Below are 15,933 nucleotides of genomic sequence, written 5' to 3'. Positions count from 1 at the left end.
AGAGCGAACTCTGCACTCTGACCGTTCCTTACCAGTGACGATGAACGTGATTATTGTCATACTGGATGCGATCTTTACTGTTAAATGTTTGCTTACATGTGGTGTAATGTCTCCTCTCTTTCAGTTCAGAGGTTTGTCTTTCTGTTACTTTTGATAGTTACTGAGAAACATGAGTAAAGACAGCGCGGGGGACTTCAGTTGAATCGTCTGGATGCGAGTCAACAAAGGAACAAATGTTATTCCTATGAGCTGAGCTGAATAATAAGCATTGTTGGCGAAGCAGCGGTATTTTATGAGCGTAATTAGTGGCACACATACGCATCGGATTCAGAGCCAAACTGCTCGCAGATGGCCTCCTGATTTATCTGCCACCGGCTCCGTCGCAGTCAGCATCAGCTTCATTTTTACAGTTTCTGCAGAATCAACCAAAGCTGATTCAGGTCAATTAAACGTGTGAAACATCTGGAGTTTTTTTTTTTGTTTTGTTTTAATTCTGTTTGTCGATTTTTACAGGGATCACCTGGACCACCTGGGACCGTGGGACTGTTGGGGGAAATCGGTCCAAAGGTAGGAAGATTCATCTTCATGCTCACGTAATATTTTCCATAAAACCACATCTTAACCTCGTAAACACATTTTAAATGTTAATTCCAGAGAATTTTAGCGTTTGGCTTGTTTTGTTTAAGTGCCTTTTTGGTAGATTGCATTGACTCAGAGAAACTAAGCCCATGTCATGCCCAGCCCAAACTCTTACCTCAACCGTTAACCACACCACTGTTAAAACATCTCTTCTCTTCAGAAAATATGATTGTTTATGCAAATGTCGTTAAACAAATACACACAGACACGTTTGTGCTCTGACATAGTTCATCCACCAGCCTGCTTTTATAAACTCAACCACAACAATCAAGACCTCCGGCTTCATTCTGAGTCTGATCTCAACATAGATTTAACTTGAACTCCACATCCTAACACAAAACACACACGCACATGTTGCACACACAGCCACACACACACACACACACACACACGCATGGCGCAGACTTCATCTGTACGCACAAAATGCTCCGCTGTGAGCAAATGATCCAATGTGTACCAGCTGTTGTTTCCTGTTTCCCGATCGATCAGTAACACCCCAGGGAGTGTTTCAGTGCTCAGTGCTCCTCTCGCCCTCTCTTCAGGGTCCTCCAGGCAAAGTGGGTGAACCGGGACTGCCTGGCGAGCCAGGAGAGAAGGTGAGGGTCACCCTGATGCGGTTTCACTCGTGTTTATGTTTTATTTACGTCCCACGTGTCTCTGTGTGACAGGGAGCTGTCGGAGCTGCGGGGAACATCGGAGAACAGGGCCTGATTGGACAGCGGGTGTGTTTACCTGCAGTGAACAGTATAATTATTTGTGCTTTATTTTCCTGCTGCTGTTTTGGTTTATTTGGGTTTGTGTTTACGTGCACAGGGAGAGCCAGGCCTGGAGGGAGAAGCTGGTCCGTCTGGTCCTGATGGAACCAAGGTGAAGCATGAATTGAGGGATAATAGAGAGCCAAATATTCCCAAATAAACCCACAGGATTAATTAATGGAGTCCGTTGGTCATGAATGTTCCCAGGGTGAAAAAGGCGACATGGGTCAGGAGGGCGACACGGGAGAAAAAGGCGAAATTGGACTAAAGGGAAAGGAAGGGCCGCCTGGAAGTCCCGGCCTCACCGGAGTGAGGGTGAGTCGCCGGACCGACGCCTTCATCGTCATCATCATCCACCGTCATCTCTGCTTCTGCTCACAACGTTTTCTCCTCTCCTGCCTGAAGGGTCAAGAAGGAAAATCTGGAAAATCGGGGAAAGAGGCAAACTGGGCTTAAAGGTCTGAACGTCAGAGGATCGCCTGCCGCCAGTTTCAGTCCCTCCGTCACTCTGAAGGTGATTTATATGGATCCTGCCATCTGTGCTTCTTCAGGGCGCCAAAGGAAATCAAGGCCACCTCGGGGAGACTGGGACGGTGGGGAAGATCGGCCCCCCGGGTTTCGTGGGGCTGAAGGGATCCAGAGGGACCGTTGGACATGTGGTAAAGTGGATCAGCGCTCTTATCAGTGTTTGATGTCGATGATTTCCGTCAGCTGAGCGGCTGATCTGCTGTGTTCAGGGAGCTCCGGGTCGGATGGGTCAGCAGGGCGAGACCGGCCTGCCGGGATATGAAGTACGATCACTTCACCAGGAATTTTACACCGACCTGTTAAAGATTCTTTTATGATTTGACACAAGTTCCTGTTTGATTTGTTTGCAGGGTCATCAGGGACCACAGGGCCCCATGGGCTCTCCAGGACCAAAAGGTGAAAAGGTACTCCTCGTTCACTTCATGTGTGACATGATTCTTTTTGTCTCGTTTGTCTGAATGTAGATGTTTTTTGTTTTTTTTTGTCTTTCTGCTGCTCTGTTCAAGAGTCACCTGTATCCTTCTCATCCTAACCTTGCCTCATCAATAAAAAACCATTTCCATTCTTCCTGTCTAACATACAGTTATCACTCTGTTCATGTGTTGGTCATTACCTGCCAGAAAGCACCCTGAATGGGTCAAATAATCAAACACACGTAGTCGCATTCACACCTTTCGCCATTTTTTTTTTTCTTATCACAAATCAACCAAACCTGCCTCAAATGCGTGCACAGGGAAAACATGCAAATTCCATATGAAAAGTAACCAAACAGACTGGAGATGAGCTTGGTGTCGGCCATTATGCTGCCATGTGGCCATTTGTCCTCCTTTTCATTGTGTTTCCTCGATGTTTGCTCTTCTTGTGAACCCAGTGACTGGAAACAAACAGCAACTGTCTTTACGCGTCCTGTTTGTCTCCGCAGGGCGAGCAGGGGGACGATGGGAAGGTGGAGGGTCCTCCCGGTCCTCCAGGTGACACAGTAAGTCACGTTTGACTTACCTGTCTTCCTCTCCCCGGTGACGGTCATGAGTGAAGCTGCAGAAGAGACTTTATCTCCAGTTCATTCATGTCATTCTGGTTGGTTCAGGGGCCTCTTGGCGACAGAGGAGAGAGAGGCGAACCAGGAGATCCAGGGTACAAAGTAAGTCCGTCAGATGGTTTCCACTCCGCCCTGTGGTTCCTCGCGCTGAGGTTTCGGTTTGTGAGGTTGAGTTGACGTGTTTCAGGGTCAGATCGGTGTGGACGGGGAGCGAGGCCGATCTGGAGCTCCTGGACAGCCGGTGAGTGGAAAAACCTGTGATTCCCTCATTTAGCTGACATTCAATCAGTACAAACACCAGGTCTGAACGAACGAGTTGATTCTATTTACAAAAATGTCTTTTTCAGGGACAACCTGGACCCCGAGGACAGCAAGGACCTAAAGGGGCCAAAGGCGACCGAGTAAGGATGTAGAATGGAGATGTTCTGTGTGTTTGTTGTATTTTGTGTTAATGAGAGGTAGAATGTATAGCTTTATATTACTACAATTACAGTTTGGCTTTTATCAGGCTGAGTGACATGTTATGACTAGTTGGAAGCATTAAATCCACTTTTTTTAATTATAATTGCTAATTTTCATTTCTGTCTGAGTGGTAATTTTTTTGAGTAATTCCCTGTACTTGACTTTCTGGACCTTCTGCGTGCCTTTAAAAGATTTAAGTTGAATGTTTGATCTGAAAAATAAAACATAAAGCAACTTTAATTAGATAAATATCAGCTATTTTCTCATAAAGGGTTGAACAGACGGTCATCTCGTGGCACAGTAGCTACCAGACAGACTCTTATTTCAAGCTTTCACTGAAGGGCCCTGGTGTGAATTCATTCTAGTGGATTTAAAAAACGCTTTCTTTCGTCTTTTAAGGGGCAAAAAGGCAAAAAGGGTCTGACAGGACAAAAAGGAACGAAAGGACCCGAGGTAAGATCCTGATTTCAATATACACACTCCACTGCTTTGTTTAAAAAGAGAGATGTTTGTGGGCTAAACCAAGTCAATGAGTTCTGTTTGTGGTAATTTCTCAAGCATGAACAGATTTAACAGTCTTTTTTACCCGGTGTTTGATCCGTCCCCTCAGGGTGGCGGTGGTCCCTCTGGTCCCAGAGGTGTAGTCGGTCCAGAAGGGCAGGAGGGTGTACCCGGGGTCGATGGAGTCCCAGGAAAAGATGGCAGTAAAGGCATGCCGGTGAGTCCCTCAAAGAAATCATCAATCCTTTCCTCCGAAAGTCACAGGTTGTAGGTTTTCTTTTTCTTTTTTTTTCAATGCTTTGTCTTCATTAAAGTTCACATCTAAACCGATTTCATTCCCTCAAACCATAGAGGTCTGGACATCTTTGGCTCTACTATCATCAGATATCAGACTCTATAACAGAAAACCCTCATCTTCTACCTCAGTGTGGAGAAGGAATCTATTCTGATCTGATCTGATTTTGCTGTCACTGCCTCCAGGGGGAGCACGGTGACGATGGCGAGGCTGGTCTTCCCGGTAAACCGGGCTTACGTGGTAAAACCGGCGTTGTCGGACTCCCAGGAGATCAGGGAAGCATCGGACCAAAGGTGAGAGGAAATGCAATAAACTGTAAAAGAACAGTCGTTATGTGGTATGAGTAAAGAAGAAATACATGCCACCCCTCTTTAGTGCTGAGACTCACGACTCTTCTCCTCCATCCAGGGTGAGAGGGGCCTCCGAGGCCAGAGCGGACCTCCGGGAAAAAGAGGTTTCAGAGGTGGGATGGGACTGCCAGGACCCCGAGGAGACCCAGGACCCAAAGGCCAGCCTGTGAGTATCTGCTGCGCGTGCATACATATGCTGTATGATCGCTTTAACTCTTCAAAAAATGTTCCCTTTCATGTCTTTTGATTGGCTCAATTCTTCTGCAGGGTGATCCAGGAGCACCAGGGTTTCCAGGGATTCTGGGAGTGTTTGGACCAAGGGTATGTTCATCACAAAACAGGAACACCAGACAAGCTAATTCACATTCAAACACCACTGTGTCAAAGAAACGGCAATAATCTGAATAAATCTTAAATAGACACAGAGGAAAGAGCAGCTTGAAAGGTTCAGTAGTTTCCTTTTTTTTCTGTCCTCATAAAATCCAGTTAATGAAAGACACACTTTTTGAAAAGCTAGCAGAATTCTTCTCTTCACTTCCTGTCTATATTGTAGTCTCATGTAGTAAACCACCAGTTTCAGGAAAAGCAGTATAATTTTCAGCGCTATCTGCTTCCATCTGGCTCCCGAGTGTTAATCAGATTTTCCATCGTGCGCCAAAGACACATTTCATCTGTGTCGCGTTTGTGTAACAGTAAAAATCTATTGTGTTTTATTGAAGTCACCATGCAGAAGGCAAAGCCGGACTTTATCCGAGCAGCCAGAAGCTCTGTCTGAAATCTGGAGGCGGTTAGCGGACGTCACATGTCGCACAATGAGGCACAGATCGACTCGGAAATAGAAGTTGGAGTATAGCAGAGCATTGTTTAACAGCTAAAACACTGGCTGGTTTTTCATCGTGTGTGATGGATGGCGATAAAACATGTCACTGCTGCTTCCAGGGGCCTCCAGGAGACTTCGGGCCAAAAGGCATCCGGGGACCAAAGGGCCCACAGGGCTCCATAGTAAGAAGACTGTTTATTTAATGACACTTCTCTTGATAAATCAGATCAGATCCTTATTTCACTGTTTCTCCTCCCTCAGGGCAGAGTGGGAGTGGTCGGCCCGGTGGGAATCATTGGTCCCAGTGGAAGTGCTGTACGTAAAGCCCTGAAAACCAGCATGACCCTCTCTACACGCTGCCGTTCTTCAGCGCGCTGACTGTGCTCGTGTCTTTACAGGGTCCTCGAGGAGAGAAGGGCCATCGCGGGGAGAACGTAAGCATTCTTTACCTCTCCTGACTTTTCATTCATTTTTATGTTTGTGTTGTCTTGTGGAATTTGTGACAAATCTCCGATCTGAAAATCCGTCTTTTCTGCCTTTAAACAGGGAGTTCAGGGTCCAAGGGTACGTCTGTAGATCCTCTTTTTTCTGTTATTCCAAGTGATCAGTATATTACCGTGGACACTTGATTGAGAACCCAGAAGTTGACATTTCCTGGATGTGTTTCTTCCTCTTCAGGGATCTCCTGGGCCTCGTGGACCTCCTGGACTTCCAGTAAGTTCTCCATCCTCATCGGTTTAATACAGTCTAATTTTTGGGTTGCGTAACTAATACATGTTTTCCCTTCTCTCTTTAGGGGCCCCCAGCTGTCCCTCAGTCATTTGTAAGACATGTTATATTTGCTGATTTCATTACAGCCAGTGAGGCTTCCGTCATGCTTTGTGGTTTTAAGGCTCGGTATTGTTGTGTTGCTCCAGAAAGAAGACGGCCTTTTGTTTTTGGATTCACCCACCTCACTCAGGACTGAGGTCAGCAGATCATCTGTATTTCACTATGTTACAACATCCTTTCAGCTGTTCTGGATTTTATGGAAGTAAATTGTCTCCGACTTCCAGAACAAGCCAGTAATGGACCTGCCGATGCTGGACCAGGGTGCAGAGATCTTTAAGACCCTCCACTACCTCAGTAACCTGATCCAGAGCCTGAAGAACCCACTGGGCACCCGGGACAACCCCGCCCGCATCTGCAGGGACCTGCACAGCTGTGAACAGAAGCTAAATGATGGTGGGGACGCGCTAAAATACAGAAACACTCAGGAACGTCATGCTTTCATACAATGATTATCATCGATGTGTTTGGATGTTCAGGCACTTACTGGATTGACCCCAACCTGGGATGCTCGTCAGACACAATAGAAGTCTCCTGCAACTTTACTGGAGGGGGACAGACTTGCCTGAAACCAGTAACTGTGTCTAAGGTGTGTAGAAAAAGCCACCATAATGACCTTGGAGACATGGAAGAAGCACAAATGGGACTTCACACTGATTTCTGCGTGTTTTTCTGTAGCCGACAATGACTGTCGGCCGCGTCCAGCTGAACTTCCTCCACCTGCTGAGCTCGGAGGCCGTGCAGCACGTCACCATCCACTGCCTGAACGCCTCGGTCTGGAGGCCAGCCGAGGACCAGCCGGCTGCCCAGGGCGCCGTGAAATTCAAGGCCTGGACTGGGGAGGTGTTTGAGGTGGGAGGAGAGCTGGAGCCAGAAGTCCTGGAGGATTCCTGCTGGGTAGGGATAAGATACTGCCATCTGTTTTGTACATTTTTCCGTTTGAGTTCACACTTGATTTGGATCAGTTGTAGCTCAAAAAATGCAGAAGACCCATGCTAAGAGTGTATCTAAGCGCAGAACCAGTGAAAAGATTTCAGAGATTCATAAAACTCACACACGCGCACTATATTCAACTGCAGTATGGGAGCTACATCTGGGTCCTGCCCTCAACACTTCCAGAGTCAGTCGTAGAAGGTCAAAGCATGGCACCTCATTTCCAGGTTAGAAGAAGCAGAATGTTCAGTGGAGCGAGTCAGAGCGGGGCCGTGGGTGAAGGAGATGACTGGCAACCCTCTCAAACACAAGTCTGAAATGAAATTCATGACAATTGACTTTAATCTGTCTTCTAAACGGTTTAAACTAATTTAATCTGGAGGAACTCTCAAAGCTGGGATCCATCCTGAACAAGTCTACAGGCAGTTTGTTCTCACCGGTTCACCTCAAATGCTCGTTTTTGGACTTTGAGTGGAAACTCGCAGGGAGAATGTGCATGCTCCGGTCAGAAAGGCTGTGCTCGGACTTAAACTCACGACCTTGTGGCTGTTAGGCGAGAATTTCAACTGTTACAATCCCATGCTGCAGTTCAACTCTCAGCAGAAACTAAAATAAAAACAATAAACCCTATCGCCATAATGTTAGTAACAGCTACAAATAACTTTTTGTGACAAGTTAATTTTGAATTTGTATGTTTCTGAAGTTCAGTGTAGAGACTTAAAATGTACTTAAATACCACAAACCAGTCACTGATGTTTGTAGGTTGGTCAGAATAAGTGGATAACAGCCATGACAGTTGTTCATGGGACATATGATTGAAAATAACTCTGAAAATAACTTGATTAAAATGAACTCAGTTGATTAGACCTGAGGCCCCCTTAAGCTGTGCTCCTGGTAATCCAGTACATTAAACTAAATTTGACCTGAATATTGAACCAAACATATGAAATGATTTCCTCCCATTGTTAATATTATTCTGCACCATGTGTCCATTTCTCAACTATTTATTCTCCAGTTTTCGTTGCTTCTTGTCTTTGAAATGCTTTCATGGTCTTCATATCTTGTTTTATTTACATGATTTCTTTGTAATATTTATGTATTTCTTTGGCTCTCTGAAGCACTCTGTGTATGAATGGTGCTAAACAAACAAACTTACCTCGTCTTCCTGAATTTCAGGCTTTAATTCACTAACTTTGACATTTTTTTTGGACGTGCGCACGCAGATAAAAGACGGGCGCTGGCACCAGACCCAGTTTGTGTTTTACTCCGTGGACCCCACCCTGCTCCCCGTGGTCGACGTCTACAACCTCCCGAGAACCGGCCCGGGCTCGCATTACCACCTGGAGGTGGGTCCCGTGTGCTTCCTGTGAGCGCGAGCCCTCCGAGCGCCGAGGGACGGGGAACCGCACGAGCCGGCGTGCGTCGCGGCGGCCACGGCCAAACGCCGCCCGAGTGATGAAGAAGCCACCTCCCCCTCCACGCGGATCCTGCTTCGCTCCAGCAGAACTCCCGTTGGACTGCAGACACAGAGGGAGGAAGAGCAGGGAGTGGGGGGGGGCGGGGAGGAGAGCTGAGGAGGAAGAGCGGGGGAGTTCTTGCACTAAAAGCTTTGTCAAGCTCGTCAAGATGGATCTCCACATAACGTGCCTGCTTGGAGATAAAAGGCTCTTTGCCACAGAATCTCTCCAGAACATTGTTCAGTGAAGGGAGACCAAGGCCAAGTTTAATCAGCGGACTTTATAATAACTTATTTTTGTAAGAGCACGCAGTCCGTATGCTGTGTGTGTGTGTTTTCTTTTGTTTTTCTTTTGTTTTGTTTCGGGAATTTCCAGGAATTCAGTTGTATCAGAAGAAGAATTAACATAATTGGGATCAGTTAAATGTACATATAAATATATATATATGCTTATTATTAACTTTTATACATGTATATCTCATGTAAAGAAATAATCTTTAAGTGCAATAGAAAATAAGAGGATAATTTGATATTTTGAACTTAAGTGGAAGGATTTTTCAGGGGTGCCATTTGAATTGCCTTACGGTGCTTATCTTCTCCTCATGATCTAACAGGCGAGTTGTTCCAGAAGGAGGCTCAGCTGACCAGACGCCACATTTGTATCGACTTCAAATGAGAGATTTTATCTCTGTTTTGGGGGAAAAAAAAAAAAACGTGGCGTCCAGTCAGTTGTTAACAAATGAGACCTGGAGCCACACAGCCGTCCACATCGGGAACGTCGGTGTTTTGTTACTAAACTTATTACATTATTAAACCGGATGCCACTGATGAAGGGAGCGCGAGGTCAGAGGTCACATTGAGGAGGAAGACTGCGGAGCTCCAGTTCTCTGCGGTGTGTATTTCTAAGACCCTCTGTAGCTGTGGAGTGATGAAAAAGATAGAAGGGTACGTTATTTAGCCAGCGCCACGGGGGACCGGGACTTTCCGCCCCCCCCCCCCCCCCCCCCCCCCGTCTAACAGTTGACAGACTACAGGTACGAGAACTGAGCCACAACGGAGAGGGACGAGGAACCCGAACAAGACCTCCACCTTTCATCCCGTCCTCCCTCAAACGCATGGTGCTACGTAAATGATCCGAGGTGCTAACTATAGTGCTGTTATGACACCACTTTGCTAAAATATTCTGTTTATAGCGCATGTTTGCTTAGAGAAAGAAGAAGTCCCCCCCCCCCCCCCCCCCCCCCGCTGTAGCCCCACAGTGCACTAGAATGGCGATGTCCCGTCTAACACTACATAGCTCCCTGACAGTCGACCATCTGTTGTTCATTAAGAGCAATTCTTTCTTAAATGCTGCAATTTAAAGAGATGCTTATTCTGAGGGAAAATATTTTTTTGAGATAACTATTAAAACTAAGACCAGATTTCTGCTTTGGTATCCAGTGTAAATCACAGGGCTGGAACAGTAAAGATGTCTTTCTTCTGTACAAAGACCCCCCCCCCCACACACACACACACACCCTCACACACGGCTGTATGAAATCCTTGTTAGAAACACATCTTGTGGAGATAGTTTTAATAAAACATTTCTTCGTTGTAGCTGGACACAAATGTGTATAATTGTGTAAACCTTGCTGTATACAGTGGATCCCCTCTTGCTAATTTAATGTTATTTAATGTTGTTAACGTGGTTGCTGACTGAGCATATCTGTTGGTTGAAGCAAAAACTACTCTTTCTGACAACTTTATATATCAGTTATCCCAACTGGTCTTGGAGTTTATAGATTTTTTTTTTTTTCTAATGTGTAAATTTGGGGCTCCAGAGAACAAATTTATTGCAATGTTAATTCTTTTATTTTTCTAATTTTTGTTATGTTGTTTTTCCTCTATGATAATCAAACATGTACTGTACCAAGACTGTGCTATACTATAACTTGTGTTTTAAAGAATTATGCAAATATGTGAAATTTTTTTTTTGTTTCTTTTTGTAAATCTGTTGTAGATGTTCAAACAAGCTAAGAATACCTCACAATTTTACACATAGAACTTGGTGCAAAGCTTTGTCAGTTGCCTCCATAATTGAAATCTGTTGGGAAACATCAGCCAAATACAGCAAGTCGTCAAACTCTGAACAAGACCATCTCTGGTACCTTTATCTGTCTACTTTTTAGTCATTGTTCAATGTCCATTTGTTCAATAAATATTTTCAATTTTGTGTGGATTGTTTTCTTTTTTGACACACATTAGAATATACAAGAATTAAAAGAGAGATGAATAAATATGTACAAACTGAATCTCTATATGTGGATTATTACTAATAGGCCACAATCTTCACTTTTTTTTTATTACAAAATATACTCAACCTGTCTCTCTGTATTCATACTGTAATAAGTAAGTTTATTTTTCAATAGCCACCAGTTGTATAATGTGACTATATGTAAATGATGGTGGCAGCATTGATATCCAATGAAAATACATTTAGATAAGGTGAACATTTACCGCCACCTAAAGAAAATTTTAATCCTTTACCAGAAACATTTTAATTAAAGTTAATGGGTTAATGTTGATTCATTGATTGAAAAATGATGTATTGAATCCAAAATCTATTTCTTTGAAACTCTGGAGTGAAATATTATTTGTTGCCTTGTGACACACGTATCTGTTGAACTGCTCCCTGCAGTGGAACGGTGTTAAAACCGAACTGAAACTTTCCATTAGGTCTGTCGAAACCTGAAAGTTCCTCCACATGGTAATAATACAACTTCAAATCGGATCTTGAAAAGGAGGGACTTCCTGAGTGATTCTGTCCAGATTTATGTTTGCAACAGCTTTCATTTTTGATCTCACTGGTTTGTTGTGTCTGCTGATGTTAACAAAACAGTGTGGCCCACAGCAAGCCAGTTAGACATAAAAAAAAGATGCTTCTATTCCCAATTTTTGGAATCCTAGTGTGTGTGTGTGTGTGTGTGTTTATCTGTCGCACTGTGTTTACCTTGGGAAGAACTGTGTGCAGGAAGTGCTCCGTGCAGATAAAGCAGTGCAGGAGGTAGAAGAGCCTGTGTCTGAAGCATTTGTGGTCCTTGGAGCTCTAAATTACATTATGGTTACACACATAATACAGCCTGGTATTTCAATTTAATTTTATTTGTATGACGCCAAGTACAACACCGTCATTTCAAGGCACTTTCACAGAGACAAACCCAAAGATTCCACATCAGTAAGCAGAGAAGACAGTGGAAAGAAAACAAAACTCCCTTTAAACAAGAAGAAACCTGCAAAACCAGACTCTGAGGGGGTTGATGGAGAGAGAAAGATAGGACAGAGAGACAGACTGTGGATAGGGATTCAAACCCTGGTTTAGGTTGGGGGCAGCAAGCGAACGAGACAGAGCATAGACCGCAGGAGTTAGACAAATGAAACATGTAGTAGTGAAATGTGGTGCGTCAGAAAGGAGAGAAGCTCACTGTAGGTTTCCAGCAGTCCTAACCTATAGCAGCTTCACTAGAAAGTGGTCCGTGGTGGCCTAACTGTAAACTTTATTAAACAGAAAAGTCTTAAGCTGAACCTTTAAAAGTAAAGTCTCCCTGAATGAAACTGGCAGGTGGCATTACACATAAATCATCAATCATCAATGCACAGAAACAACAGGGATTCTTCTGTGTGTGCTTCTGGGTAAATGCTGCATTTTGTATGCTTTGAACTGACCTGCTTGCAGCTGAGAAGGCTGCCACACGGTGTCGCTGTTGTTGTGACTATGAATCCATGTGCTGCAGAGCCATCTGTTTGCACCAGGGAAATTCAACCGGGATTGCATTTCTTTTAACCAAACAGTATACTATAATTAATCCAGTCACTGGAGCAAAGTGTTAATTATGCTTTAGCACCATAAAACACGCCAACCACCCTTTTTACCACAGACACATACAAATTATGTGCATTAAAGTGTATTCTTAACATTGTGATTACTGACACACACCACTGAAGTCATGTTTTCAAAGAGCAAGAAAGACCACAGAGATGTGTGTTTGCTTGAATGTAAATTATGATAAATAAGAAATACCTGACCCTGGAAGCATGCATGTGATGTGCATGTTTTCCAAGAGGCTTCATCAGAAGGATTTCAGGTATTTTATGTGGAAATTCTGACAACTTTTCATTAAAAACAAAAACCTTCCTCAGAGAAAGGATAAAGACACATGACAGTTAAATGTGGGTGTCAACGCTGTAACGTGGTTCAAATTGACAGCGTATGTGTTCCTAAGCCTATGTCTATGTTTACGAACCTCCCTGAAGTATTTGCTTTGGCCAATCGCTTTGTACCAGTATCCGCCCTGTTCTATGGTGCGTTTCACAGACCTCGGAAATCACCACGATGACTCGTCAACAACGATTTCATATCAATGCAGTACAATACTACAAACAATAAAATCAGAACTATTGCAAAAAATGTGTAGCAAAGTGTACTTTTGTAACTTCTATCCGTTATATTTAGCACGATGAAATACTTGAAAAGGTCTCGTGATAATTTCAAATTATATCCCATAGCACCTGAAGGCAACACCAGTTTCCAACGTGCACAATGGTGACGTCTACCATATCATGATGGCGGTAGCCTGGGATATTTTGAATTCCGTCCCGCTTTTTAGTAGTTTACGCCGGTGAAATGTCTCAATAATCTGTGGATAACGTAAGACGAATCAACCGCCGTGATGGATTCCGTCGTGGGGGACGACCTGACGCTCCCTGTTGACATCAACGGAAGGTAAAAGTTAACAACGGCGGCTAGCAAGCTAACCCGCTAATCCCGAAAAAAAAAAAAAGAAAAAACTAGTTTTACACAGTCACCGCTGCTCGGGGCCTGACTGTTACACATCAGCATCTGTCTTCAGATTTTTGGATCTTTGTTGGATTAAAATGGTTTTAATTTAGCAACTGTGTATTATATATAGCTTGACTAACGTTTGGTCCAACATGAAATTATTTGTTGTAACTGAAGCAACTTGGGGTCATCTGACATTCTAGCCTGTAAATGATAGCTTTCTGTTACATAGTTTTCCATATTTGCTTTGAAGATAAACACATTATACACATGCATACAAGTGTTCTTTGGCTTTAATGTTGCTTTTCTGTTATCTCATTGATTATGTTTTAGTTTCATCAAAGGTGCTTTGCAGATCTACAAATTACACGTGTTTTCAGTTTTGTATTGTTTCGTTGAAGTTAATGCAGGGTGGCTCCTGACTATTATTATCATTCTTTGAACATCTGAGGATAATCTATGGACGTATACTTATGAGGACGATCAGTTCCATCAACATAATCTAACTAATAATCTGCTATTATAGACGACACGTACACATTAACCCTGCACTGGACGTTAATGCAATCTCAGGATCACACGTCAATTTCTTAATCTTTCTTTGTTAGCTAACATCGAAAATGTAGCTCAGAAAACAGAAAGTAAACATGATCCACGCTTCACTGATTCATATGGAGATCAGGGAATCTGAACATGTGTGTCTGCTGGGTTATCACCGTTATAAATCATGTCCATTGGCTGTTGCTGGGGTATCACTGCCATTGGTTGGTCGGTTTGTTGACGTGCCGGAGTGAATGAAAGCGGAAATTATGAGCCAGTGTGTTCAAACTGCATCAGCGACGTCTACATGCTCTCTGTGTGCCAAATGTGGAGTTAACATGTTATTTCTTTTATATCATCAACGTTTCTCTCCTTGAAATGACAGAAGAGTGTGACTGGTAGGTAAAACATGCTTTGCTCTCCAGTGCTGATGTTGTGATGGTGTATTCCCCTGAGTTTAGCTAGTTTAGATCTTTACTGCAGAGGTAGTCGTGGCATCTGTGTGTTTCAGTGTTTAGTTTTTTCCCCCTGCTTAGTTTCCCTTTAGGTGACAGGGCCCAGCCGTGCTGTGTGTGAGAGCAGTCATCCAGGTGGTAAGCGTGCCTCAGTAATCTAAGATGTTAGCTGATATGCGTGGTGTGCATTACTCATAAGGTCATTCTGAAGCACGGCTCACTGTACTGCTTTTAGTTTCAAAGTTGGACACTGATGGTTGGATTCTGTCGTTTTATTTCAAAGACTGTGTCCGTGTTCGTCTGTAGCTGAATACAGAGAGGAAAAGAGGAAGTCATTGTTTACAGGCTCAAACATTGTTTCCACCGACTGCTTTTACAGGATCGCTACTACAACTACAAAACTCTCTGTAACATGTTTGAATGTATTCTATTCTTTTAGATTTGGCCCGTTTCATATGGGAGTTGCCGCAATTGTTTAGATCGGGGGGCTTTCACTCTTATCAAAGTTCTTGTTTTAGGCAGCTTCCGCGCCATTAACACAGGAAGGAGTTGCTTAGCATGTGAAAAGTTTGTGATGCAATGTTTGTCAGCTGTTTTTTTACCGTTTGCACTTACTGCTGCCGCCCTCATCTGATTTCACCAGGTCACTCTTTGCATCAGCAAGTATTAAAATAAATATTCTTTTTGTTGTTGGTGGTGGTAATACTCAAAAAACTGATTTGCATCTGCTTTGATTTACTGTGCAGGAATACAGGCTACACAGATTTCTTTGGGCATTGAATCTCCTTCTCTTCACTTCTGTGTAGTGTGTTATTTAGTTCTGTGCTGGATAACCTTGTAGTGTGTGTGATGGGTGTCAAAGTCAAAGATTTGGGGGGGAAAAAGCAGTGTCATTATGGTCTGAGACAGATACTGTGACGGCTATAAATACAGTTTTGCTTGGATATTCAAGAGTCCCAGAAAGCCAGCGACTGCTTGAAATGGAATATGCCGTTTATCTGATGCTTCTGCGTCGCTTTGAGGTGAAAACATCCAGTTTCTGTTTGAGAGTGTTTGAATTGATGCAGCGGTACACAGATGATTCATGTGTTATATAACTGTCACTGCAGTTAACAAAAACATAATAAAACAAGGGCATGTAACGCGTCGATTGAATGTCAAATTATGCTCAGTTTCATGTTGATTCTGTACATTTGTTAAGAAATATACCAGAGAAAGAGTGAGGCTGTGTTTTCAATGACAGGAGTGATGTGAGAGGAAGTTATTCAGTGCCGAACTGAGTATTATTAGACTGAAAGGGTCAGGGTTGAGGAACGTGAACTTGAGCCACATAGTTCTTGTTTTTTTGTTTATAGATGTTATTTCCCTCTGAGGTCTGCCTACAGAAGCTGCGCTTTAATAAACTGGATTATTGTGTGCTGTAGTTATATTCACGTGTGTCGTGGCAGTTTTAACCTGGTGCCCATCAGACGGTGCTGTGATCCAGATGTGCGCCGCTGCTGTTTGGGGCATTGTG

At 43.6% G+C, this 15,933-nt stretch overlaps 1 protein-coding gene and 1 pseudogene across 1 annotated transcript in view; both read left to right on the top strand.

Moving 5' to 3' along the window:
- The window catches only part of LOC115383146 (collagen alpha-1(XXVII) chain B-like), a 67,902-nt pseudogene extending 57,084 nt beyond the window's left edge, over positions 1-10,818 (top strand).
- A 2,373-nt stretch (positions 10,819-13,191) lies between these two features.
- Positions 13,192-15,933, top strand: part of LOC115382446 (CDK5 regulatory subunit-associated protein 2-like) — a 34,245-nt gene continuing 31,503 nt past the window's right edge. The window contains exon 1 of the mRNA XM_030084170.1: positions 13,192-13,365. Within this exon, the coding sequence (XP_029940030.1) occupies positions 13,313-13,365 (53 nt within the window). The 5' untranslated portion in view covers positions 13,192-13,312. The remainder of the gene's footprint in view (positions 13,366-15,933) is intronic.

This window comes from Salarias fasciatus (genome assembly GCF_902148845.1).
Source record: "Salarias fasciatus chromosome 7 unlocalized genomic scaffold, fSalaFa1.1 super_scaffold_4, whole genome shotgun sequence".
Classification (NCBI taxonomy): Eukaryota; Metazoa; Chordata; class Actinopteri; order Blenniiformes; family Blenniidae; genus Salarias; species Salarias fasciatus.
The sequence above is the reverse complement of the archived record's forward strand: the minus strand, read 5'-3'. Positions and strand labels throughout refer to the sequence as shown.